This window comes from Macaca fascicularis, chromosome 1, assembly GCF_037993035.2.
Source record: "Macaca fascicularis isolate 582-1 chromosome 1, T2T-MFA8v1.1".
NCBI lineage: Eukaryota > Metazoa > Chordata > Mammalia > Primates > Cercopithecidae > Macaca > Macaca fascicularis.
In genome coordinates this window covers 121,680,877-121,708,201 of record NC_088375.1, presented here as the reverse complement: position 1 = coordinate 121,708,201, position 27,325 = coordinate 121,680,877, and the positions used below count along the sequence as shown (strand labels likewise).

The 27,325-nt window shown below is 49.0% G+C and overlaps 1 protein-coding gene across 10 annotated transcripts; it reads left to right on the top strand.

Annotated features, from left to right (window-relative positions):
* Positions 1–692: 692 nt before the first annotated feature.
* Positions 693–27,182, top strand: MOV10 (Mov10 RNA helicase). 10 transcript variants are annotated; one of them, XR_012416350.1, is made up of 22 exons: positions 693–748; positions 867–1,068; positions 13,034–13,174; positions 14,396–15,206; positions 15,481–15,716; positions 15,911–16,169; positions 17,735–17,869; positions 18,844–19,012; positions 20,418–20,572; positions 20,853–21,029; positions 21,149–21,296; positions 21,823–21,981; positions 22,554–22,657; positions 22,844–22,941; positions 23,037–23,253; positions 24,412–24,529; positions 24,714–24,905; positions 25,143–25,217; positions 26,122–26,247; positions 26,327–26,415; positions 26,535–26,773; positions 26,859–27,182. XR_012416350.1 is itself a non-coding variant. In XM_065547604.1 (22 exons), exons 4-22 carry the CDS (start codon positions 15,034–15,036, stop codon positions 26,948–26,950), a joined length of 2,844 nt encoding a protein of 947 aa, XP_065403676.1. In that variant the 5' UTR covers positions 693–748; positions 867–1,068; positions 13,034–13,174; positions 15,003–15,033; the 3' UTR covers positions 26,951–27,182. The 10 variants fall into 10 exon arrangements, 8 of the variants coding, with proteins under 8 accessions (XP_065403676.1, XP_065403674.1, XP_073854664.1 ...); XM_065547604.1 differs by having other exon boundaries at positions 15,003–15,206; positions 26,652–26,773; XM_065547602.1 differs by having other exon boundaries at positions 26,652–26,773.
* The last annotated feature ends 143 nt before the right edge of the window (positions 27,183–27,325 follow it).

The window sequence follows — 27,325 nt, the reverse complement described above, 5'->3', positions numbered from 1 at the left end:
CACCAAGTTCTCTTCTTGGTACTGATGCTGTCACTATTAACCACTTATTATTGCCTAACAGTCCCTTATGCCCAAGATGCTAGTATTTTGATAAATATAAGAGGCCACCTTATATACTAGTAAAAATTGAAGAACAATACAGACTGGAATGCAATGAAGCGCCCAAATTTATGTGGCTCAGGGCTAAGGGTCACCAGCCTTTCCACGTAATGAAGCCGGTGTGGCAGAGAAAAGCAATGACTGTTTATCCTAGCAGAGCCCCTTGTCCCTCCCTCCCACACACGTACACACCTTTATCTCAGAGACTCTGGGTTCTTTTCCCCAAACTTCTTTGACCCTTATGCCAACTACGTGCGTCTGAAAGCCCAAGAAGGGAAAATGGGGGAGGGGGCGTGTCGCCTGCTTCCACGGGTTTATGCCCCTGGAAGGCTGGGGGAGGCGCTGGATGAGCTTTCCCAGTCCGGCTGCTGCCGACCTAGGTCCCAGTCCTGCCCTTTGCTCTCCTGCTTTTCACTGAGTCCCGAGGCTCTAGAGGGTGGGCGTGAGGGTAGCCCTAGCTGAGGCTCGTAGGTCCTCCCGGGCTGTTCAGAAGGCCCCAAGCGGTAGCCACGTTCTGATACTGGCTAGAAGCCAGGGGAGGGAGCTTGGGGTAAGGGGAGGGCCCTGAGGGAGGGGTCAGACGCTTTAGGAAAGAGTTAATGCGAAGAGGGGGAGGGGATAGGACGAAGAAACCGAAGGGAAAGCTCAGGTAAGAAAAGAACGGAGGAGAGAAGCCTTGCGGGGAGAAGGGAACCCGCAGGATCAGGGGTCAGAGTTAGGGGGCTTCCCCCCTGCTGCACCCTCATCTCAGGGCCGCCAACTTCCAGCTGCAGCGGCGACTTTCAGTTTCATTTCCACGGACCCTCCTGCCTGGGCCGCAGCCGCCGCCGCGATGCCCAGTAAGTTCAGCTGCCGGCAGCTCCGGGAGGCGGGCCAGTGTTTCGAGAGTTTCCTGGTCGTTCGGGGACTGGACATGGAGACAGATCGCGAGCGGCTGCGGACCATTTATAACCGCGACTTCAAGATCAGGTACGGGCCGGCCCACTCCCGGCCCCGAATCGCGGGCCCAGCTTGCTGCCACGACCCCTGCGCGGGGGCCACATTTCCCGCCCCGGGGCGCAGAGGGACTCAGCTCCCCCAGCGGCTCAGGCCAGTCCTGGGGCGGCGCAGACCTCCCCTCCCGCGCCTCGCCCACGCCCCACCAGCGCCGCCCGGAGCCCGCCCGTTCTGCCCGAGCTGGGCCCCTGCGCCAAGTCCCCGCGCAGAGCCTCCCGCGCTGCCCGCGCCCCAGGCGGCCGGAACCCGGGGCTGGGAGCTGGGTCCCGCGTTCACGCGCCGCTCGCGGGGGCTGAGGGACAGCGCTCGCGGTGGGGGAGGGGAGCCTCCAGAGGGGTCCCAGGCATCGCGGGAGCGCGGGGAAGAGGCTGCCTGTTGGGGGCTGCGAGCCCGGGCGCGGGCTTTACGGGGACCTCTACCACCTTGTTGAGGCGCTGCTGCCTCGGGGGTCCGCTATCTGGGAGACCTGAAGAGGCCCAGGGTAGAAGGGAGAAGCTCAGGAAGCTCTGGAAAGAAGAAAAGGGCACAAACTACGTAGGTACCAAACCTCCATTAGCACCTGTGGCTTCTCCATGGAGAGCCAGGGGCAGGGCCAGCCTTCTGGAGGCTCCCTTTCACCCTGTGGCTGAAGGCTGTTTGGTCTCCTTTTCCTGTTACCACCCAAGTGAAAATCAAAGAGTCTTCTGTCAGACCACAGAATTGTGCTTCAAAAACACGTTTATCAACAGGCTGCTGCCTTGCATGGAAAACCAAGAAACAGTTTAACAAGGGTAAACGTAAAGGCTTGTACAAATAAACATAAGGTAGTGGGAATCTGGGCTTAATAACAGACCTCCCGAAAAAGACCTTGGGTTTTAACAGACCAGTGGGCCAGTATGGGTGAGATATTTCTGCTAAAACAGCTGAAGTCTAAGATTGAGCTAATAAAAGTGTGATTTGGGGTCGGGGGGAGAGGGTAGAGACTCTATATATTGGTCAAATCGTGTCTGGAATATCGTTTTCACTAATGGATATCACATTTTGAGAGGGATATTAACAGGCTTGAACAACATCTGAGAAGGGGCAAAGATGATGAGGCCCTATTTTATGTCACCATGCTGGACACTATGGGGACTCTTAAGATGAAAAACACAGTCCCCGAGGAGCATCAGAAGCTATGATGTGCATGCAATATACATGTACACAATATACGATAGTACATGGTAAATGGAGGATTATACTAGGGATGATAAGAAAAATGCTGGAGGAAAGAGCGAGCATTTGCGTCACATGGTATCAGCCCTTCAGGTATGTGAATTCACCTACGTCCGCAGAGTACAACATGGCTGTGAAACAAGTCACCTACTTCTTTTGGCTCTGTTAAGGAAAAAGTAATTGGTTAAAGCAGTAAGGAAGACTTGACTCAAGGCTATGGTAATAGGGCTATTGCAATAGGGAAGAGAGTTGGAGCTCAATTCCGAATACAGCAAAGACAGCTGGGGATTTATGACCAGTGAACAGAGTAAGGGGATCAATATATAGAAAATTACTAAGAGGAGCCATAAAGACTGGGAGGATTTTTGCTCACCTGACCTAACAAGACTCTTGTGAAAGGCAGACCAAGGACTTGTACATCCAAGGCGGGAATGAGGAACTTTATCAGATATCAAGCATGGTCATGCATCAAGGATGAGGAGTCTCACTAAAATGACTTCAGATTCTTGCTAAAACTGAACTAGATGGGCCTAAGACTGAAGGGTTTGGGGAGGCAAGGTCAAGGGCTAGTCAAAAAGAGGGCTCAGGGGAGCCTAACAAAAGTTGGATCAAGGAGAGTCTTTGTCAGCTCTAAACCAAAGGTACATAGTTTGTTTTAGTACCGGGGAAAAACTAGTTGTGTTGGATTACATACAGAAAGCCAGATATATTGTATATTATGGGTGAATGTAGGTGTTTTCAAAAGTAATTTTTACTGTATGCACTTGTGTTTATGCAGATAAGATACCACTCCTCTGTAATCATTAGGGGATGTGATGGAGAAGGTGGCATTGACCTTGGCCTTGAAAGAGATAAAATTTTAGTACATGGAGGGAGGAGGAAAGGCCTTCTATGTGGGTTCATATTCTATCCTGAGACCCAGTGAAAGAAACAGAAATATTTGCCTCAAAAATAGAAAAATCAGACAGAACAAGGTAACTATCCTTGACTATTTTGGACTGTTAAGATGGAGAGGATTGCACTGCTGTGTCCCTCCAGAAGGCAGAAGTGGGTTTCATCAACTGTCCCCACTCTGTACCCTCACCATGTTGGGGAAATATATGTTCAGATTAAATAACTTGCCTACACATCCTTTAAAAAGCCAGGCTGGAATGCTGTGAAGTCAACCTTCATTTCCTAGTAGGAATTACTTGCTTTTTCTCTGGGCTCTCATGGCTCATTCTTTACACCTTGGGTATAGCCTCGTATTATGGCCATGTTACACTCTGCTTTATGGCACGTGGCCATCTCCTCCTGGTACCAAATCAGTGTAATATACTAAAGCCAGTGTAATATGCTAGCCACGCAAATGCTAGCTCCTCTACCTCTAGTTAGGTTTACATATATCTTCAATCCCCAGCATAGAGCTTTGCATGTAGTAGATGCTTAATAAATGCTTGCAGAATCTAATTGAACTAGCAACTAGAGTTAACTAACAAGAGAATGGGCCATATAGCAGGGGGTATAGCAAATCACACTCTTTAGGAATTCTAGGAGATTCCTATACTGGAAGGGGATAGGTCTCTCCAGCTAGGTTATTTTATGATGTTATAAAGTGCTCTGCTCTGAACTCTTGCCTTTTCCCACCTACCTTTATTCATTTAGCAAGTATATTTAATGAGGCTCTACTATGTGCCTGTGCCTTGGTCCTTACCTCTAAAGAACATAATCTAGTAGAGAGCAGCAGATATGTGTAGACAAACAAATGCAATACAGTAGTATAGGTGCTAGTAATGGTGTTCAGATAGCCCTGCCATTTAGTGGTTGCATTTAACTTCGAACAACTCTCTAAATCTTCCATTTCGCCAACTGTAAGAGTATGGAAAATAATACATTTTTCTCGGGGTTGTGAGAGACCAAAATGAGCTGTCCTAGGCAAAGCATTTGCATGGCTAGCATATTACACTGGCTTTGTACATGGTACCCCTCATTAGTGCAATGATGATTAGGAGTCCATTGTATGGGGTAAGGACTGATGTCACGAAAGGTTTCTGAGAGAAGATGATTCTTGCTTTGGACAGGAGACTCATTCTTCTACTGGCTGAGTGCTTCCTATGAAGCTGAGTGTACTGGCTGAGTGCTTCCTATGAATGGCAAAGCAAAAGTGAGTTGCTAGAAAAACACAAAAGGAACCCAACTGACTAAGGAAGGAGGCAGCAGTTAGATAATTATTTAATTGTGGTTGTGATGAGTGCTCGTACGGAAAAGTCCAGGATGCATTGAGAGTATATAATTTGGAGATCTGACCTAGTCTAGCAACCTAGACTAGATCAAGAAACCTAGGCAGAGGTTTCTTGGGGAAAGTGATATTTGAGCAGAATCTTGAAGGATTAATGAGACTTAGAAGATGTAAAGGACAAGGGGAGAGTGTACAGACAGAAGGAACAGCACCTTCAAAGGCTTGGGATGACCTCAGAAGAACGGGAGGCCAGCAGGGCCCTGGGTAGGCATTGTGAGGTGTTTTGTTTTGTCTTTAATCTTAACGGAAATAGGAAAACACAGAAAATTTCAAAGTAAGAGGCTGACATAATCAGATTTAGAAAGATCATTGTGGCTTCTGGCATGGAGTGTGGCTTGGTGGTTGGACCTCTACCCACCGTAAAAAACACATTTTACTTTGGGACCTGGTATACACAACCTTCACAAAACAATGCCTGCCCTTGAAACAATACATAGTTTCACTCCCTGCTCTCTGATATTTTTTGTTCTATTTTATTTCAGTTTTATAAAAATCCTGGCTTTGAACCGCTCATGAGAATTGGAATCCACAGTCTGTAGATTATGAAACTAGATGTCTCTTTAAGATCACTTCCAAATCTGATCATATGTTTTGAAATACAGTTCCTCTAGCTTTTGGCCTTTCCTGAACTGGGTCTAAAAAGATTAGCCATTGTTCACCTAACAAACAGAAGGGACGGCCTAAGGCAGGGCAGTGCAGGCTAAGGATGTCCACAGCGCAGAAGTCTGCAGAGGGGCACAGTGATACAAGCAGTTGGGAATGGCTGAAATAAGGATGGATTGACAAGACACCAAGTGTGGGTGATGATGTGTACCTCAATTTCTTTTTCTCTAAAATGGGATGATAATAATTACTACCTTAAAGGGTTGTTTTGAGGATTGAATGAGATAATGCATTCAGGAAATGTTTTCTGTTGATGTTACTGTATTTGCATTATCGTTGTTACTGTGGAGGATCTTGAAGGTGCCATGTAAAAGACTTAATTTTGTGGACTATGGAGTTGTAAATTGGGGGAACAAGATCAGATTTGTGTTTGATGACAATTCTGCAGATATAGGCGGTGGCCTAGGGTAGCGGTATGAAGCCAGAGGTAGGGAGAACGGTTAATTGGGTCCTAGGAAATTGAGCAAAGGGTATATAATCAGGCAGCTCACAAAAGAAATACAAATGACTAATAGAGGAAGGACAGATCCTTGACTATACTGGTGATCAGAGAAATGCACAGGTAAAAAAGATAATATTTTTCGTAATCAAATTGTCAAAAATTTAAAACATTGAACGTTTCTGATGTTAGAGCCTTGGGAAAGGGGCATTTTCAAACTCTTGTTAGTGAAAACATAAATTTATACAACCTGTTTAAAGGACAATTTGGCAGAACTTATCAAAGTTGTAAAGGTTCATTCTCTTTGACCCAGGAGTTCTACTTTAAGGAATTTATCCCATTAGACTTGCCTACAAGTACAAGGGTTTGTGTGCAAGGATAATTATTGTAACATTTGGAGTAGCCAGAAATTTCAGGGAGCTTGTCTATCACTAGAGAAAAAAACACACCATGATGCATTCATACGTGCTATCTTTTGTAGCCATTCCAAAGGGCATGGTGGCTCTGTAAAGCATTGTTACGGGAGAACATCCATGGTGATGAAAACGCCTGCTGCAGAATAGTATATGTAGCATATATGATCTCATTATTGTGTTTTATATGCATAGAAAAAAGTCAGGAAAAACATACATCAAATAGCAGGTTTAATTAATTGTTCCTAATTAAGCAAGTAGTTGGGAGCAAGGGAATTAAGGGCTTTAATGTTTTATGTTAGATACTTGTTTAAATGTTTTAAAAATACTTTTGGTGACCACCTTTTCATTTATCTCTTTTTTTTTTTTTTTTTTTTTTAATCTCTCTCTGTCCCTTAGGCTGGAGTGCAGTGTAATGATCTCAGCTCACTGCAACCTCCGCCTCCTGGGTTCAAGCAATTCTCCTGCCTCAGCCTCCCAAGTAGCTGGGATTACAGGCATGAACCACCATGTCTGGCTAATTTTTGTATTTTTGGTAGAGATGGGGTTTCACCGTATTGGTCAGGCTTGTCTTAAATTCCTAACCTCAGGTGATCCATCTACCTTGGCCTCCCAAAGTGCTGGGCTTACAGGCGTGAGCTACTGCACGTGGCTCATTTATCACTTTATGCGGGCATGCTTATATCACACCTACATAAGTTTACACACGTGGGATCATTATCACATATCATTTTTATTGTGGACCCCTCCCCTTATGGGCATCCCACCTCTGTTTCCACATTCTGCCCTATACTCAGGTAACTCTTGATATCAATCAGGGTATTTTTTTAGTCATTGTTTTATTTAAAAAGAATCATGTTTGGCCGGGCTCAGTGGGTCAAACCTGTAATCCCAGCACTTTGGGAGGCCAAGGCGGGTGGATCACCAGAGGTCAGGAGTTTGAAACCAGCCTGGCCAACATGGAGAAACCCCGTCTCTACTAAAAATACAAAAAATTAGCTGGGCATGGTTGCAGGCGCCTGTAATCCCAGCTACTCGGAAGGCTGAGGCAGGAGAATTGCTTGAACCCCGGAGGCAGAGGTTGCAGTGAGCCAAGATGGCGCCATTGCACTCTAGCCTGGGTGACGGACCAAGATTCTTTCAAAAGAATCATGTTATTCACATCATCCATGTCCTACTCTCTCAACTACATGATGGGAATCACTCCTAGGCATCTGGCATGGACCTCTAATGCATTGTTGGGACTTTTTCCCCAATATTTTGCTATAATAAATTTTAAACATAAAGAAAAGTTGAAATGATTGTACAGTGAACATCCACATACCCTTACCTAGAATTCTTTTAACATTTTGCACGTATCTGCCCATAGATCCATCCCTCTGTTTATTTAGCAAGTCATCTTAATTTTCCTGATGCATTTCAGAATGTTACAGACATCAGTGCACTTTGCTCCAACAAATTACTATTATTAATTATTCAGCATGATTATTATCAGCTAGAGTTCAAAATTTATGTTATGTTTACCTAGAAATGAAAAAAAAAATTGTTTATGGGTTTGTTTGTTTGTTTGTTTGTTTGTTTAGACAGAGTTTTGCTCTTATTGCCCAGGCTGGAGCACAATGGCGCAATCTTGGCTCACTGCAACCTCTGCCTCCCAGGTTCAAGCAGTTCTGCCTCAGCCTCCCAAGTAGCTGGGACTACAGGCATGCACCACCATGCCCAGCTAATTTTTTTTGTATTTAGTAGAGACGGGGTTTCACCATGTTGGTCAGGCTTGTCTCGAACTGCTGACCTCGGGTGATCTACCTGCCTTGGCCTCCCAAAGTGCTGGGATTACAGGCGTGAGCCACCGCGCCCGGCCATGGGTTTTTTTTGTTGTTGTTGCTGCTGTTGTTGTTGTTGTTGTTTGGGTTTTGGTTTTTTGTTTTTTTAAGTCAAGGTCTTGTTCTGTTGTCAAGACTGGAATACAGTGGCATGATCACAGCTCACTGCAGCCTCAACCTCCCAGACTCAGGCTATCCTCCCACCTCAGCCTCCTGAGTAGCTGGGACCATAGGCGTGTGCCACTATGCCCAGCTAATTTTTCATTTCTTGTGGAGATGGGGTCTCTCTATATTGTGCAGGGTGGTCTCAAACTTTTGGGATTACAGGTATGAGCCACTGTGCCCGGCCTTTAAGCAAAATTTGCAAATAGCAAAATGTTCAAATTGTAAGTGTACTGTTCTGTGAGGTTTAACAAATGCATATATCTGTGTGCAAGCCCCTGTTGAGGTACAGAACATCACATTACTCCAGAAAGGTCCCTCCTGCCCTTTCCTAGTCAGTCCTCACTCTTACTCACCCAGAAGCAACCACTGCTCTGATATTTTTCGTGGTAGTACCTGTTCTAGAACTTCATTTAATGGAATCATATAGTATGTACTGTTGTATAAGGCAGCTTTCACTTAGCTTAATGTTTTTGAGATTCATCCACAATGTATCAGTAGTTTCTTTTTTAGCACTTAGTGGTATTCCATTGTATGAATCCAAATCACAGTTTGTATATTTATTCCCCTGTTTATGGACAGTGTTTTTAGTTTGGGGATCTTCTGAATGAAGCTGCTAGGAACAACTTTTTTTTTTTTTTTTTTTTTTTGAGACAGAGTCTTGCTCTGTTGCCCAGGCTAGAGTGCAATGGCACAATCTTGGCTTACTGCAACCTGCGCCTCCCAGGTTCAAGTGATTCTCCCGCCTCAGCCTCCTGAGTAGCTGGGATTACAGGTGCCTGCCACAACACTTGGCTAATTTTTTTGTATTTTTAATAGAGACGGGGTTTCACTGTGTTTGCCAGGCTGGTCTCGAACTCCTGACCTCAAGTGATCTGCCTGCCTTGGCTTCCCAAAGTGCTGGGATTACAGGTGTGAGCCTCCGTGCCCAGCCAGGAACATCTTATACAAGTCATTTTGTGGACTTACATTTTAATTTCTCTTGGGGAATGTATCTAGGAGTGGAATTTTTGGGTCATAGGATAGGCATATGTTTAGTTTCACAAAGAACTCTTAGACCTTTTCTTAAAGTGCTTAAACCATTTTACAGACCAGCAAACGAATGCATGAGAGTTTTGGTTGTTCTATTTTTTATTTTTTTGAGACAGAATCTAATTTTGTCACCCAGGATGGAGTGCAGTGGCACAATCGTGGCAGACTGCAGCCTCATGCCCAGCTAATTTCTTAAATTTTTTTGTAGAAACAGGGTCTTGCTATGTTGCCCAGGGTGGTCTTGAACTTCTCAGTTTAAGTGATCCTCCTACCTCAGCCTCCCAAAGTGCTAGGATTACAGGCATGACCCCATGTGCCTGGCCTGGTTGTTTGGTATCCTTACCAGTATTTGGTATTGTCAGCCTTTTAAATGTTAGCCATTTGAGTGGGTGTGATACATTTTTTCAATGACTGCATAATATCCCATGGTATGAGTGCTTACGATTTGTTCACCTATCACTCTGTTGATGGGCATTTGTTTAATTTTCAATTCTTGACCACTGTGAGTGATTCTGCAGTAAGTATCCTTGCACATATGTCTTTATACATTGGTACTTTCTTCCCATGGGACACATTTCAGGAACAGGGTTACTGGGTTTTGTGGGGTTTTATCTTTTAAATTTAAATTTTTTTTATTTTATTTTTTGAGTCAGGGTCTTGCTCTGTTGCCCAGGCTGGAGTGGAGTTCTGCAAAAATAACTCTGCATAACCTCAAAGGCCTGGGCTCAAGCAGTCCTCCCACCTCAGCCTCCTGAGTAGCTGGGGCTACAGGGGCGTGCCACCACACCTGGCTAATTTTTTTAAAAATTTTTTCTAGAGACAGGGACCTGCTATGTTTCTCAGGCTGATCTTAAACTCCTGGGCTCAAGTGATCCTCCCACCTCAGCCTCCTAAAGTGCTAGGATTAGAGGCATGAGCCACCATGCCCAGTCCCTGGGATTTTTTTTCTTTTTTTTTTTTTTTAAGATAGAGTTTCATTCTTGTTGCCCAGGCTGGAGTGCAATGGCGCGATCTTGGCTCACTGCAACCTCCCCCTCCTGAATTCAAGCAATTCTCCTGCCTCAGCCTCCCGAGTAGCTGGGATTACAGGCACCCGCCACCATGCCCAGCTAATTTTTTCTATTTTTAGTAGACATGGGGTTTCTCCATGTTGGTCAGGCTGGTCTCAAACTCCTGACCTCAGGTGATCCACCTGCCTCAGCCTCCCAAAGTGCTGGGATTATAGGCGTGAGCCACCGCGCCTGGACAGTCTCTGGGTTTTAAAGTACACCTGTATTTTAAATATTTGTAGATGTTGCCAGATTGTTTTCCCAAAAGATGGCAATACTTGACTCTTCTGCTAGTAATTTATGAGTTCACTTTTCCACATACCCATTGTAGCCATCATTTTTGTCATATTTCCACATACCCATCATTTTTGTCAGTCTAATGGGAATAAAATGATATCTCATTTATACTTTAATTTGCATTTCTCTACATTTGGAGCAGTCTTTCATACTCTTTTGGCCATCTGTATCAGTTCTTTTAATTGAATATTCAATTTTTCTGTTGAATTGTTCATCTTGTCAATTTTTAAGAAAATTTATGTATTATAAAAATTAGCCCTTTGCCTGTCATCTGCATAAGTATTTATCTGTTAAATTTGTTTATATTACCTTTTGCCAGACAAAATATTTTTTAGTAGTCAAAAATGTTTGTTTTCTTTTTTAGAGACAGGGTTACCCAAGCTCTGTTAACTAAGCTGTAGTGCAGTGGCGTGATCACAGCTCACTGCAGCCTTGATCTCCTGGGCTCAAGTGATCCTTCTGCCTCAGCCTTCCGAGTAGCTGGGACTACAGGCGAGCACCACCACGCCTGGGTTTGCTTTTTTTTTTTTCACTGTATTGCCCAGGCTGGTCTCAAACTCCTGGGTTCAAATGGTCCTCCCACCTCAGCTTCCCAAAGTGTTGGGATTACAAGCATGAGCCACCACACTTGACTTTGTTTTATTTTATAGCTGCAGGTTTCCAGTCTTGGTTAGAAAGTTTTTCTCAGAAATATAGGGGATTACAGCCGGGCACAGTAGTTCACACCTGTAATCCCAGCACTTTGGGAGGCCGAGGCGGGCAGATCATGAGGTCAAGAGATTGAGAACATCCTGGCTAATGTGGTGAAACCCCGTCTCTACTAAAAATACAAAAATTACCTGGTAGTGGTGGCATGCACCTGTAGTCCCAGCTACTCGGGAGGCTGAGGCAGGAGACTCGCTTGAACCTGGGAGGCGGAGGTTGCAGTGAGCCGAGATCGCACTGCTGCGCTCCAGCCAGGCAACAGAGCGAGACTCCATCTCAAAAAAAATAAATAAATAAATATAGGGGATTACATGTATAATACAAGGATTGGGGCTTTTTTTTGACAAAAATATAGTAAGTTTGTGATTTTTTTTTGTTTTGTTTTTGTTTTTTGTTTTTGTTTTTTTTTTTTGTTTTTTGAGACGGAGTCTCGCTCTGTCGCCCAGGCTGGAGTGCAGTGGCGCGATCTCGGCTCACTGCAAGCTCCGCCTCCTGGGTTTACGCCATTCTCCTGCCTCAGCCTCCTGAGTAGCTGGGACTACAGGCGCCCGCCACCGCGCCCGGCTAATTTTTTGTATTTTTAGTAGAGACGTGGTTTCACCGTGGTCTCGATCTCCTGACCTTGTGATCCGCCTGCCTCGGCCTCCCAAAGTGCTGGGATTACAGGCGTGAGCCACCGCGCTCGGCCAAGTTTGTGATTTTTTAAAAATAATTTTTGAATGACTGTCACCTAGACCAATGTTATGTGAATTTGGGTAGTAGTAAGAGACATAGAGAATAATTTGAGAAATATTTAGGGACAGCTTCCGCAGTAGAATTTGAAAAATTTGCAGAGATGAGTTCTGTCTGCCCTTGTGCCATGCAGGTTTCCAAAAATAGAAGGTTTCAGGTTAAAATTTTGATTTTGTCTTTTCTTGAAAGTCAGATCTGGCCATCTGGGGCCTGCATTCCCTACTGGCCCGGTTCAGAGATGAGCAGTTACCCCCTTCAGACAGGGCATGCACTTCCTAGTTTGTTCAGTCCCCACAAAGCCCTCTTTCTGCCCAGCATTGATCTGGGAGCCTGGAGCCACTTTTCTTGGAGGCTGCACTGTTGTTTTCTTAGCGTTGTGAGGGATATGCATGCAGTATTCTTACACTAGTGACTCAAAAATGGGACTGAACAGGTGTCCGAGAGGGCTGCAAGGATTAAGATACCTGTGGAGGGTAGCTGCTGTAGGCATTAGTTTGTGCCTCACTCCGTGGGACTTTGATGGACTCTAAGAGGCCCTTGTGAAAGTTACTGATGATCTCCTGATTTCAGTCCCTGTATTACTGGACCCTTCAGCAGCTTTTGATCCTGATACCTGGTTTTGAGACTTTGCTGATTCTCCTTTCTCCCTTGAGGGTTTCTTGTTTTTCCTTCTTCCCCGGGTTGTCCTAGTAGCTGCTCTCGACTACTCACACTCCCTGGGGAGATTCCTACGCTTCCTTGATTATAACCACTACCTGAGGACTCCCTAATACTAGGCTGACTTTGGCCTGAGTTCTCAGCTTCTGACTCGTGGAGCTGGTTGCCTCTGGACCACAGGAATCTCAAACGCAGCATATCCAAATCCAAGTGTCATGGTCAGTCCCTCCAATCCCTCCTCCTCTTGTCTTACATCCTATCTCAGAGATAGTCCTAGAAGCCAGGCCATTGATTTGGGGATCCTAGACTCCCCCATCTTCCCAGCCTTCATTCCCCCTTCTGTCAGTCACCAAATTCTGCTAATTTTACATTCTAAGTATTAGCAAATCTTGCCGCTCTCCTTCTATCTCTACCCACTGCCTTGCTCAGGCCTTTGTTATCTTTTAACTGGACAGTTGCAAGGGCCTTCTTCTAACTGGTCTCCCTGCCTACAGTCTTGCCTCCAGCAAATCCATCCTCCAATCCTGATGCCAGAGTGATCTGAAATGCAAATATGATCTTGCCACTCCCCTGCTTAAAACCCACCAACCGCAGTGGTTCTGTAACCACAGTGTAGCCTCTGACGTGGGCTGAAAGTAAGTTGTTACTACTCCTACTACTACTGCTACTATTAGTACTACTATTTCTACTAATATAAATACTAATAATAGTAGCTAACATTTACTGAGCATTTTCTATTATGCTTTCGAATGATTTATTACCTTTTTAAAACAAATCATAGCCAATTCAATGTTTTCCAAATTGTACCGGTCTCATTTGCTTGGGGTGAAGGAGAGGGGCAGAGTTACAGGCAGGGGGCACCTGAAAAATATTCATAACCATAAATGATCTTATCATATACCCTAGTGAGTGACCATGACGATTTAGCCTTAAGAGTTAAATAGGGATTACCGTAGTTCTCATAAACAAAGATTTGCTTTTAAGGGAGGGTGTCAGTCATCTAGATCTTGAATATGTCCCTGAAGTATGTGGCACGTGGGAATGTCCTCAGGCTCCTGGGTATCAGTAGAGCGGGAAAAAGGACTGCAGACATTCAGGGTCAAGTCCAGGCTTGGCCTGGTGTGCAAAACTGTCTATGATCTGGTCCCTGCCCACCTCTGCTCCTCCTGCCACTCCCTTCCTTATGCATTTCACTCTAGCACAATGAAACTGTATGTGATACTAATCATGGCTCACCCTTACTGAGGTCTCCTATGTGCCAAGCACTGGGCTAAGTGGTTCTCTGCCGTGTCAAAATCTCGTGTAAACCTCACAGCAACCCTACGAGGTAAGTCTCGCTTTCCTCCAATTTTATAGAGGAGGAAAGCGAGGCTCTGAGAGGTGAGGTCACCTGAGCTGACCTGGCTAGAGTTGTCAAGTGGGCAGCCCCCCTCCGCCCCTCTCAGCACATGTTCTTGCGTACCCCTCACATCTGCTCACACTTCACGCTCCCTCTTGTGCCCAGGTAATGCCCACTCATCCTCAGGACTCAGTTCTTATGCTGCCTCCTGGGAAAGCCTTCATGGATACCTCCTCTGCACCCAGACTGGGCTTGGTGTCCCTCTGTGGCACCGAGCCCCTCTGTGGCCGATGAGCTGCCCTCCAAGCACCACACTGGAACGTATGTGTTCAGTCTGTGTGCGCCTCGAGGCAAGCACTGAGTTTCTTGCATCTTTGAATCCCCAGCATCCAGCACAGTGTCTGGCACATAACGGGCCTCTGTAAGTGTTTGTTGAATTGACTGAACTGAACTCCAGGCACTGAGCCTTGAGGTTATTGTCCTTCTGACCAGTTTTCCCTGTCTTCACCTTCTCTAGGCACAAAGCCAGGCTATTTGATCTCTGGAGAAGGATCCTTTCCCTTCCTGCTTGGGGTCCACCTGCACCCTATGACTTCGGGTGGAAACTGCTGTCTGATCAGCCACCTTGCCCACACACTTGGACATCTGTACTGTCTCTGATCCCTTCTCTCCTCACCAACAGGCTGGACCCCACTTCCACCCCTCTGAATCAAATCATTCCGCTTCCCCTTAGCCTCAGCTCTTTCTTCTGGGTTGTTTGTATTTCTTCTCTGTCCCAATCAGTTTCCCCCACAAAAAGAACTTTATGCCTTTCTCTGTCTTCCCTTAGTCCTTCCAGTCAGCTGCCTGTGATTGGGCTTTTCCCCTCAGAAACGAACAATCCAGAACCCACTGTTTAAAACAACTGTATTTTGCCTTGGGAAGTCCCATTTGCCTTCCCTGAAAACATTAAACATTCCTCCGATCCCCAGCCTGAGTCTCTCTGTCTCTGGGCCCCATCCTGCTCCACAGCAGGGCTGGTGCGTCCAGCACAGAGTGACCCTCCAGTGCCCTTCCCCACCCGCCGCCCTGCCTCCCGCAAGCCCTGCCTTCCCTCATTTCCCAGTCTCCTCTGCTTCTGGCAGCTTTGGGACCCCCGCCCCTGGCTTCTCCTCCATGCTGTATGGAATGAAGATTGCAAATCTGGCCTACGTCACCAAGACTCGGGTCAGGTTCTTCAGACTCGACCGCTGGGCCGACGTGCGGTTCCCAGAAAAGAGGAGAATGAAGCTGGGGTCAGATATCAGCAAACACCACAAGTCACTGCTAGCCAAGATCTTTTATGACAGGTGTGTGTATGTTGTGTGTTGTGTGTACAGGGAGGCCCGCAGGGTGTGAAGGAAGGGGGCTGTCTGTGTGAGGAAAGAGTGAGTTACACAAGTGGGAGTAAGTCCCCCTCCTTTAGAGAATGGGGGAAGGGCAGGGGACTGGTCTGCTGGGAGGGGGTGAGTTTCCCAAGCACAGCTGGCACTTTGCCTGCCTCCCAAGCCTAAAGCTTTCCCCAGGGTAACTCCCAGTGAGACCGCTCCCACCCAGCCCCACCTTGACTCCCGTTCTGCCCAGGGCTGAGTATCTTCACGGGAAACATGGAGTGGATGTGGAAGTCCAGGGGCCCCATGAAGCCCGAGATGGGCAGCTCCTTATCCGCCTGGATTTGAACCGCAAAGAGGTGCTGACCCTGAGGCTTCGGAATGGCGGAACCCAGTCTGTTACCCTCACTCACCTCTTCCCACTTTGCCGGACACCCCAGTTTGCTTTCTACAATGAAGACCAGGAGTTGCCCTGTCCACTGGGCCCTGGTGAGTGGGTTTCCAAAGGAAAGAGCTGGTGGACAGGGGCTTGCCCCAGGCAGTGCTGGTGCTTTGGGAAGCACACTGTCACTGTCCAGTGGACTCTTGCCTTGGGATGGGGCTTCCTGGGAGAGTGTCCAGGATAAGGATATGGGTGGGAGGGTCCCTGCCCTACCCCTATTCACTCATCCATCCTCCTCCAGGTGAATGCTATGAACTCCATGTCCATTGTAAGACCAGCTTTGTGGGCTACTTCCCAGCCACTGTGCTCTGGGAGCTGCTGGGACCTGGGGAGTCGGGTTCGGAAGGAGCCGGCACATTCTACATTGCCCGCTTCTTGGCTGCCGTCGCCCACAGCCCCCTGGCTGCACAGCTGAAGCCCATGACTCCCTTCAAGCGGACCCGGATCACTGGAAACCCTGTGGTGACCAATCGGATAGAGGAAGGAGAGAGACCTGACCGGTAACTCCTCGCTCCAACTCAGCCTTTGCTGGGCTCGTATCTCAACCACATAGGCTAGGGCTTTGGGAGGAGCACAGAACTGGGAGCCAGAGCCCCTTTTCCTGCAGGCTCTTCACTCTTCTGGGTCTGAGAGAATTTTTCTGTCAAGGAAGAAAGTTGCAGATGAACTGCAGATCTGAGGACAGAGTGAAAAAAGTTTTAGGCATTGTCCCTGTGTGATGGATTATCAGGCAGATCATTGTAGACATCTCTGGGTTTTTTGTTTTGTTTTTTGTTTTTGTTTTGAGATGGAGTCTTGCTCTGTCGCCCAGACTGGAGTGCAGTAGTGTGATCTCAGCTCACTGCAACCTCCGCCTCCTGGGCTCAAGCAATTCTTTCCTGCCTCAGCCTCCTAAGTAACTGGGATTACAGGGATGCACCACCACACCCGGCTAATTTTTGTATTTTTAGTAGAGATGGGGTTTCACCATGTTGGCCAGGCTGGTCTCGAACTCCTGACCTCAAGTGATCCGCCCGTCTCGGCCTCCCAAAGTGCTGGGATTAAAGGCGTAAGCCACTGTGCCCAGCCAACATCTCTGTTTTTTTAAACAGCTTTATTGAGATAATTCACATACCATATGATTCACCCATTTAAATTACAGTTCAGTAATTTTTTTAGTATATTCACAAATATGTGAGACCATCACTACCATTGGTTTTAGAACATTTCATTACCCCAAAAAGCTATCACCCTTTTATCCTCCACCACTTCATTCAGCCCTAAGAAACTGCTCATCTACTTCCTGTCTCCGTAGATTTCTCTGTGCTGGACACTTCATGTGGATGGAAGCAAAGGATATGTGTAGACATCTCTTTTTGTTTTTTCTAGATGTTCACAAAATACTGAGTTATAAAAGCAAACTAGTTAGGCGCAGTGGCTCATACCTGTAATCCCAGTATTTTGGGAGGCTGAGGCGGGCCGATCACTTGAGGTCAAGAGTTCGAGATCAGCCTGGCCAACATGGTGAAACCCCATTTCTATTAAAAATACAAAAAAATAGCCGGGTGTGGTGGCACATACCTATAGTCCCAGCTACTCTGCTCAGGGGGCTGAGGCAGGAGAATCGCTTGAACCCGGGAAGTGGAGGTTGCAGTGAGCCGAGATCGCGCCATTGCACTCCAGCCTGGGCAACAGAGTGAGACTCCATCTCGAAAAAGAAAAAAAAAGCAAACGATGTAATAGGACCTTCACAGACCATTGTGCTCTTTTTGTTGACTATATAACAGAAATTTACAGGGAAGAAACTCTGGAAGTTAACATTGGTTATTCCTGGATGGTAAGAATGATATTTATTTATTACCTATTACCTGATTTTTTTCTCTAATGAACATGTATTACTTATATAATAAAGGTTTCCAAGTATGGCGCTTTCCAAAAATGAGAATAGTCCAACCTTGGAGCGAGGCTTCCGACTTCCTTTCAGCAGTAGGACTGCAGGAGGGCTTTGTGCATCCACCTGAGAGGGGCGTTCTCAGGGTCTTGGAGGGTGAGGGGTTTTCAGTGTTTTCTTCCCTCAATTCTGCAGCGCAAAGGGCTATGACCTGGAGTTAAGTATGGCGCTGGGGACATACTACCCACCTCCCCGCCTCAGGCAGCTGCTCCCCATGCTTCTTCAGGGAACAAGTATCTTCACTGCCCCTAAGGAGATCGCTGAGATCAAGTAAGTACTACCCCTCTGCACTCCACACTCTCCCCTGTCTTTTCCCTACTGGCTTCTTTGCATTGCCATGGCACGTCTGTCCTCAGCCTCTCGGGCTGTATTCATTCATTCCCTTGCTGAGCACGCACCATAAACCAAGCACCATTCAAGGTGAACCAGTCAAATGAAGGCCTGGCTCATTTAATTGGGGACCATGAGCATTTTTGTTACAATTTCATGGAGTGATGAGTGCTATGAAGAACTAAACAGGTCAGGTGCAAGTGGCTCATGCCTGTAATCTCAGCACTTTGGGAGGCTGAGCTGCAGGTGGATTATTTAAGCCCAAGAGTTCAAGACCAGCCTGGGGCAACATAGGGAGAGCCTGTCTCTAAAAAAAAAAAAAAAAAAATTTTAATTAGCCAAGTGTGGTGGCACATGTCTGTAGTCCCAGCTACTTGTGAGGCTGAGGTGGGAGAATTCCTTGAGCCCAGGAGGTCGAGAACACAGTGAGTGAGCCAGGATCATGCCACTGCACTCCAGCATGGGTGACAGCAAGATCTTGTCTCTAAAAAAGATAAAAAGAACTACACTGAAACTAAAGCAGGGTTAGGGGATGGGTTGGTGCTGCTTGGCAGAGGGCCAGTTAGTCCTGGCCTGTTTGAGGTGGTGATGTTTGACCAGAGAAGGACATTTGAATGAGGTGAGGGTGGGAGTCATGAGAGGAGGATCAGGGGAGAATGTTCTGGCCATAAGAGCCACCATGCAAATGCAAGTCAGGTGAGGTGGGGGCAGGGGCATCCAAGGAAGCAAGAGCCAAGGCTTCCTTCTTCAGGGCCTCTGACTCTGCATCCACTTCTGTATCCCTCTAGTCTTCTCTGCTTTTTGATGCTTAGTTCCAGAGCTTCGGGTGGGAAAAGTGGATACTCCTGGGCATAGGGGTTGTCTGGCCCATCCCGTTCCTGCCCCCACTCACCCCTCCCAACCATCATTTCCAGGGCCCAGCTGGAGACAACCCTGAAGTGGAGGAACTATGAGGTGAAGCTGCGGCTGCTGCTGCACCTGGAAGAGTTGCAGATGGAGCATGATATCCGGCACTATGACCTGGAGTCAGTGCCCATGACCTGGGACCCCGTGGACCAGAACCCCAGGCTGCTCACGCTGGAGGTCAGGGCTCAGATTGAGTGTGAGGAGGGTGGGCTCACATCAGCCAAGCTAGAGGCTGTGGGCAGAACTATTCCTGACAGCAGGGCAGAACAAGAGAAAGGCTGAAGTGGTTCCCAGGGCTCCGCAAGCAGCAGGGTGGGCATCCTGTGCCTGAAGACGGAGCAGGGGAATGGGGAAGATCTGGGTTCTAGTCCAGGCTTTGCTACCACCTTGGGTAAGTCCCTGGCTTTCTCTGAGCTTTAGTTCCCTTATCTGAAAAGCACAGAGCTGGACTGGATAATTCTTAAAGCAGCTCTTTCTGGCTCTTGGATTTTGAATGTCTGCATATAAGCCCATATTACACACGAGACTGGATTTCTACATACAAGTGCAGGTGAGAATTAGAGGGTGAGTTTGGTCAAGGAAAGATTACTGCAGGAAGTGAGTTTTGAACAAGTTTTTGTTTTTGTTTTTTTTGAGACAGGGTCTCACCATGGTGCTCAGGCTGGAGTACAATGGCATGATCTTGGCTCACTTAATCCCTGCTCCCAGGCTCAAGTGATCCTCTCACCTCAGCCTTCCGACTGAGTAGCTGGGACCACAGGCATGCCCCACTATGCCCAGCTAATTTTTGTATTTTTTGTAGAGATGGGGTTTTGCCACATTGGCCAGGCTGGTCTCACAACACCCGGACTCAAGTGATCCGCCTGCCGTAGCCTCCCAGAATGCTGGGATTACAGGTGTGAGCCACCATGCCTGGTCCAGTTTTTTGTTTGTTTTTTTTTTTTTTTTTTTTTTTTGAGACGGAGTCTTGCTCTGCCGCCCAGGCTGGAGTGCAGTGGCCGGATCTCGGCTCACTGCAAGCTCCGCCTCCCGGGTTCACGCCATTCTCCTGCCTCAGCCTCCCGAGTAGCTGGGACTACAGGCGCCCGCCACCTCGCCCGGCTAGTTTTTTGTATTTTTTAGTAGAGACGGGGTTTCACCGTGTTAGCCAGGATGGTCTTGATCTCCTGACCTCGTGATCCGCCCATCTCGGCCTCCCAAAGTGCTGGGATTACAGGCTTGAGCCACCGCGCCCGGCTGTTTTTTTTTAAAAATTTTTTTTTTAGCAACCCGATTAACTGATGAACAGGATTTTTTACAGGCAGAGCAGGAACTGAGCTGGCCAAGAGGGCAGCTGCACTGGAGGCTCTGGGTTCCTGGGCTCGGCATCTCTGTGCAGCTTCGGAAGATTTGTCTTCTTCCTCTTCCCCTGGCTCCTGCTGGTATGAAAGGAAAGAGGGGTGCAGGGATAGCATAGCTCCCTGAGTCTTAGGTTAGAAGGCCAGTCTCAGTCCTTGTTCCTTAAAGGTCTGGAGAACCTGGGGGCTGGGCCCTCCAGCGTCCATCCCTGGGACAGAAGCTTGCTTGTGTTCACACCCCATAGGTTCCTGGGGTGACCGAGAGCCGCCCCTCAGTGCTGCGGGGCGACCACCTGTTTGCCCTTTTGTCCTCGGAGACACACCAGGAGGACCCCGTCACATATAAGGGCTTTGTGCACAAGGTGGAATTGGACCGTGTCAAGCTAAGCTTTTCCATGAGGTGGGTGCTGGGGGAACCCGGAGCTGCTGGAAGGGTCTGCAGACTTCTGACCCCAGGGGAGGAGGAATGTTTCTCCCTGAGATAAATGAGGCCCCAGGGGCAGAACAGGAGACTTTTCCTCAGCGGTACCCTGCGATGCTACGGCAGCTTCCTCTTCTAGAGAGCTTCCGTCAAGGTCTTGGAAAGAGGGGTTAAGACTGCGGTTGGTGGAGAAGGTTGTGGCCCATTATTGCCTACTCCCCTGCCCCAACAAACTCTTCCCCCCTCTCTCTGCCCAAAGCCTCCTGAGCCGCTTTGTGGATGGGCTGACCTTCAAGGTGAACTTTACCTTCAACCGCCAGCCCCTGCGAGTCCAGCACCGTGCCCTGGAGCTGACGGGGCGCTGGCTGCTGTGGCCCATGCTCTTTCCTGTGGCACCTCGGGACATCCCGCTGCTGCCCTCAGATGTGAAACTCAAGTGAGACTGTGGGCAGGGAGCCTCTGGAACCACTCGGAGTGTGGGCACAGGGGATGGAGTCAGGGAGGCCTCTGGGTCACCAGATGACTTCAAGTTCACATTCCTGGTCCCTCTGCCAGGCTGTATGACCGGAGTCTGGAGTCAAACCCAGAGCAGCTGCAGGCCATGAGGCACATTGTCATGGGCACCACCCGTCCAGCCCCCTACATCATCTTTGGGCCTCCAGGCACCGGCAAGACCGTCACGTTAGTGGAGGCCATTAAGCAGGTGGGGTCTGAGCACAAACCTGGGGCCTGCACTCTGACTCCCCCAGCATCAAGCACTTGTCCTCAGATTCTAGTTCCTTCCCACTCCCGAAATGCTCCTGCATCTGAGCAGCCATCAGAAAGAGAGGTAGGGGCCAGGTGCAGTGGCTCATGCCTGTAATCTCAGCACTTGGGAAGGCCTAGCCTAAGGAGTTTGAGAGCAGCCTGAACAATATTGCAAGACCCTGTCTCTATGAAAAAATATAAAAAAATAGCTGGGCATTTGAGGCTGCAGTGCACTGTGATCATGCCACTGTACTCCATCCTGGGTGACAGAGTGAGACTCTGTCTCAAAAAACAGGGTGGGGATTGGGGAAGTAGGGAGTTAGGGTAAATGTGGCTGTGGAACACTGTTGTACGGGTAGGGCACGGCATGACCCTTGGAGTCACCATTCACATTTCAGTCATCGTAGACTTGCGCTGCCCCAGACTGAGTACGGCCGCGTCTCAGGAACCTGCCTCCCACACTGTGCTTATCTGCATCTCAGGTGGTGAAGCACTTGCCCAAAGCCCACATCCTAGCCTGCGCTCCATCCAACTCAGGGGCTGACCTCCTCTGTCAAAGGCTCCGGGTCCACCTTCCCAGCTCCATCTACCGCCTCCTGGCCCCCAGCAGGGACATCCGCATGGTACCTGAGGACATCAAGGTACTAGGGAAGTGCAGAGGGCCAAAGAATGGCAAATGCCGGGGAGACTCTCAGGGCAGACACTCAGGCAAGGAAGCTAGGAGACCTGGATTCTGATACTTGCTATGTGACCAGGCAGGACCCCTCTCTGGGCCTCAGTTTGTAAGTGAGGGGGGTGGATAAAACGTTTGGGGGACTGGGCGCAGTGGCTTACACTTGTAATCCCAGCACTTTGGGGGGTGAGGCACGTGGATTACCTGAGGTCAGGAGATTGAGACTATCCTGGCTAACATGGTGACACCCTGTCTCTACTAAAAATACAAAAAATTAGTAGGGCGTGGTGGCAGACACCTGTAGTCCCAGCTACTCGGGAGGCTGAGGCAGGAGAATGGTATGAACCCAGGAGGGGGAGCTTGCAGTGAGTCGAGGTCGCACCACTGCACTCCAACCTGGGCGACAGAGCAAGACTCCGTCTCAAAAATAAAAATTATGATAATAATAATAAAAACAATTATTTGGGGGGCCTACAACCAGAATCACGGTGGGAATGAGTGGAGCCAAGCTGATTCCTCTGGTCCCTTCACAATCCACAGCCCTGCTGCAACTGGGACGCAAAGAAGGGGGAGTATGTATTTCCCGCCAAGAAGAAGCTGCAGGAATACCGGGTCTTAATTACCACCCTCATCACTGCTGGCAGGTGGGGAGTGTGTGTGGGTGTCTCTCTGAATCGTAAGTGTAATCAAAGGGGTAACGGGCTGGGGAAATGGGGAAGAATGGTTTCTGGGGCTGGGTGCGGGGGTGGTGAGGAGCCAGCCTGGGAAAGCATTCAGGTTTGGTAGTTGGGTGCCTGGATATGACCCCTGCCTGGCCTGACACCTCCCAGGTTGGTCTCGGCCCAGTTTCCCATTGATCACTTCACACACATCTTCATCGATGAGGCTGGCCACTGCATGGAGCCTGAGAGTCTGGTAGCTATAGCAGGTGAGGGACTCAGGTGGGGCTGCAGGTATACACCCTGTGTGGGTCAGAGAGGTTGCACCACTTACCTTTCTCCCCACACCTCTTCTGCTTCCCAGGGCTGATGGAAGTAAAGGAAACAGGCGATCCAGGAGGGCAGCTGGTGCTGGCAGGAGACCCTCGGCAGCTGGGGCCTGTGCTGCGTTCCCCACTGACCCAGAAGCATGGGCTGGGATACTCACTGCTGGAGCGGCTGCTCACCTACAACTCCCTGTACAAGAAGGGCCCTGAAGGCTATGACCCCCAGTTCATAACCAAGCTGCTCCGCAACTACAGGTATTCCCACGCCCTTGCCTCCCCTGCCATATCCTGTGCCTTCACATCCTGTGTGCAGCCCCTGCTGGAGAGTCTGGCTTGCAGTCCTGTTGCTCAGAGGTTGTGTGATACAGAAAGACTAAACCGGAAGGTAGGAGGTTTTTCTAGCCCCAGCACTGCTGCTTGTTGTCTGTGTGACTTAGCCAGTGGTTTCACACGACAGCAGTCAGCTTATCTGCATCTTAGCGGGTGGGCAGTGGTTCCTAGAGGCTCGGGTGTGTCTGGTACCAATCCCAGATGAAGTTTTCAGGCAATCCAAGGAGAAATAAGAAAAACAGGGAGGAAGCCAGGCACAGTGACTCATGGCTGTAATCCCAGCACTTTGGGAGGCCAAGGTAGGTCAGGCTCCCACCCCTGATCACTTGAGGTCAGGAGTTTGAGACCAGCCTGGCCAACATGGTGAAACCCCATGTCTACTAAAAATACAAAAATTAGCCAGGCATAGTGACGGGCACCTGTAATTCCAGCTACTTGGGAGGCTGAGGCAGGATAATCGCTTGTACCTGGGAGGCGGAGGTTGCAGTGAGCTGAGATCTCGTTACTGCACTCTAGCCTGGGTGACAGAGCGAGACTCCATCTCAAAAAAGAAAGAAAGAAAGAAAAATAGGGAAGATACAGTTTTTTCATAAACCTATTGTTATTCAAATTAAAGAGCTGTATACTTTTAGTGAATGAGTTAAGCCATCTAAAATGCTTAGATGAGTTTTATGCTATCACTAAGAGCTCAATAAATGTTAGCTATTGTGTCATCACTACTTATATTTTTGGATTTAACACACTGTCTCATCAAATAACATGATAGTCAAGGATAATTTGGTTTCGTACTGTCCTTGGTAAATTTGAAACCTGAAAATGGGCCCCTAATTTTTTAGTTTTAAATGTCATGGGTCTGTGGAGTCCCTGGACTAGATGCTCTCTGGACCAGAAAGCAGGACTCTGGTTCTGCTTTCTGTGGTTTACAGTGCCTGGCAGCAGATACTATGGATGAGTGTCCTGCTATCCAGGGAGCCAGGGGGGCAGCAGGCTAACGTGTGGGGGCCCAGAGTGGGTAGAGCGGAGCCCCTGTGGGGCAGAGGGAATCTGACCCTCGGTCTTGCTCTTCCTCCTCCGGCCTCCCAGGTCTCATCCCACCATCCTGGACATTCCTAACCAGCTCTATTATGAAGGGGAGCTGCAGGCCTGTGCTGATGTCGTGGATCGAGAACGCTTCTGCCGCTGGGCAGGCCTGCCTCGACAGGTGAGGCTAAGCAGGGCAGGGGCACAGGCTCCCACCCCTGTACCCTGACTTCCCTCCCACTGAAGGTGCAGCCCCTCCCTTTGTCACCTTGGCCTGGGATCTCTTACTCTCTGGAAGGGTTTGGGAAGGGAGGAAATTGAGGGAGGGTGGTCTGGCTGAGGGTTTCCCTTGACCCCATGTCCAGGGCTTTCCCATCATCTTTCACGGCGTAATGGGCAAAGATGAGCGTGAGGGCAACAGCCCATCCTTCTTCAACCCTGAAGAGGCTGCCACAGTGACTTCTTACCTGAAGCTGCTCCTGGCCCCCTCCTCCAAGAAGGGCAAAGCCCGCCTGAGCCCCCGAAGCGTGGGCGTCATCTCCCCGTACCGGAAACAGGTCAGGTCCTCAGTTACCAGCAAGGGTGGGGCCCCTCCCCCAGATGGTACCTCCTTAATATCCAGACCACTAGGCAGAGGCTTCAGGAGCTTAGGCCTCTGCTGGCTCCGTATCTCAGAAGAGCACCGAGGTCAGCCGTCCCCTCCCTTTGTTCCCCAGCTCTCTGGCCTCCTGCCAGGCTCCCTCGTGCATGAGGTTAATGGCAGGAGAGAAAGGCACCTGTCCCCCTCCTTCCAGGTGGAGAAAATCCGTTACTGCATCACCAAACTTGACAGGGAGCTTCGAGGACTGGATGACATCAAGGACTTGAAGGTGACACGCTGTTCCACACTCACTCCCTCCCCTCCGTGTGCTCCCACTTGCCCACTTCCAAAGACTTTCTCAAGCTTCCACTCCAGTCCAGCCCACATCCCCGTCCCACCCCTGTTGCCTTGAATAGAGCTGGAGCTCTCCCCAAGCCTCTCACTCCTGGAGATTCCAACTTAATGGTCTGGGATGGGATCAGGAAGCCTGGATGTTTAACAAGCACCTCCTGTCATTCTTAGACTCAGGCAGGTTTGAGGCCTCTGCCCTACGGATAAAGTCCAAATTCCGTGGCCTGTCATGTGATGCTCCCACCCCCACCCCCACCCCCAGTAGCCTCTGTAAGGTTGTGGTCTCAACACTGGCTGCAGATAACAATCACCTGGAGAGCTTTTAATACCCCCCGTGCCAGGGCCCCGCCCACCAGCTCATACAGCTATGGGGCAGAGCCAGGGCACTGGTAGTTTTTATAGCTTCTCAGGTGATTCCAATGTGCAGCCAGGGTTGAAAACACTGCTCTAAGACTTACAGGCCTCTCTCTCGGAAATTCTGATGGGGGGGTCTGGGTTAGGGCCCAGGGTTGTATATTCTTAACAGATACTTGGTGATTATTTTCCGGAAAGTGTGAAAGTCACTGCTCTGAGTTCCAGTGTGCTTTGCAATGCTGTTTTCTTTCCTTAGAACACTTTGCAGGCCCCACCCCTCAACAGGATTCACCCTTCAGGTTTCAGCTTCCATTGCCTACCTCCTGTGCCCTTTCCCTGGGCCGTGTCGCAGCACTCACTTGTTCACTCCACTGGTCTACAATTGCCCAGTGACCTCTCTGTACCCTCCTTGGATGGCAGGCTTGCTGGGGTAGGGCACCCCTTTGACACGCCTGGCTGGTCTCAGGCCCTGCCTCTTTCCCCGATAGGTGGGTTCAGTGGAAGAATTCCAAGGCCAAGAACGAAGCGTCATCCTCATCTCCACTGTGCGAAGCAGCCAGAGTTTTGTGCAGCTGGATCTGGACTTTAATCTGGGTTTCCTTAAGAACCCCAAGGTTTGAGGGCTGGTCGGGGTGGCAGGAATTCTTCCATCTTGGGGCCCTTCCCTCCCATGACCACACTTCTTCCTTCCAGAGGTTCAATGTAGCTGTGACCCGGGCCAAGGCCCTGCTCATCGTCGTGGGGAACCCCCTTCTCCTGGGCCATGATCCCGACTGGAAAGTGTGAGCATTCCCACCCCATTCTCCCTCTTGGTGGCCACAGCCCCTGCCTAAGGCAGGTGGATCTTTTTTAAGCGCTTGCTTATCGCTCAGTTAATCCTCAGATGTGTCCATTTTCACAGCACCCCTATTATATTTACAAGTTAAATGACATCCAGAGGTTGAGCAAGTACAGCTCAGATGTGACAGGACCGTGGCTTAGCCTCCAGTCTCTGCTGGCACTCCTCTGTACCCCACAGATTCCTGGAGTTCTGTAAAGAAAACGGAGGGTATACCGGGTGTCCCTTCCCTGCCAAACTGGACCTGCAACAGGGACAGAATTTACTGCAAGGTCTGAGCAAGCTCAGCCCCTCTACCTCAGGTATGGCTGGGCCAGGGTGGGCCAGGTTGGGGACAGTGCCAGAGGAGGTGGTAAGGAAGACAAAGTGTACTTTATTTCTTTCCAGGGTCCCATGGTCATGACTGCCTCCCCCAGGAGCAGGAGGGTGAAGGGGGCCTGTCTCTGCAAGTGGAGCCAGAGTGGAGGAATGAGCTCTGAAGACACAGCACCCAGCCTTCTCGCACCAGCCAAGCCTTAACTGCCTGCCTGACCCTGAACCAGAACCCAGCTGAGCTGCCCCTTCAAGGGACAGGAAGGCTGGGGGAGGGAGTTTACAACCCAAGCCATTCCACCCCCTCCCCTGCTGGGGAGAATGACACATCAAGCTGCTAACAATTGGGGGAAGGGGGAGGAAGAAAACTCTGAAAACAAAATCTTGTTCTATGCAAAAGCCTTGATAATGTCTCCTCTGCCTGGCCCCAGCTTCCTGAGCCCCCAAGTTGACCCAGTAGGGAAGGGTGGGACTTTCAGCCCTGCTCTGGGACACACCCCCTCCCAGCTGGAGAGGAAACCCAGTGGGAGGTGGCAGGGAAG

Bases quoted from the DNA above. Each gene is read 5' to 3' on its own strand.
- MOV10 (XM_005542305.4), top strand. From the start codon at position 932: ATGCCCAGTAAGTTCAGCTGCCGGCAGCTCCGGGAGGCGGGCCAGTGT. The intron at 19,013-20,417 runs GTCAGGGCTCAG...CACACCCCATAG, and splicing joins CCAGGCTGCTCACGCTGGAG to GTTCCTGGGGTGACCGAGAG. The intron at 26,416-26,651 runs GTGAGCATTCCC...TGTACCCCACAG, and splicing joins CATGATCCCGACTGGAAAGT to ATTCCTGGAGTTCTGTAAAG.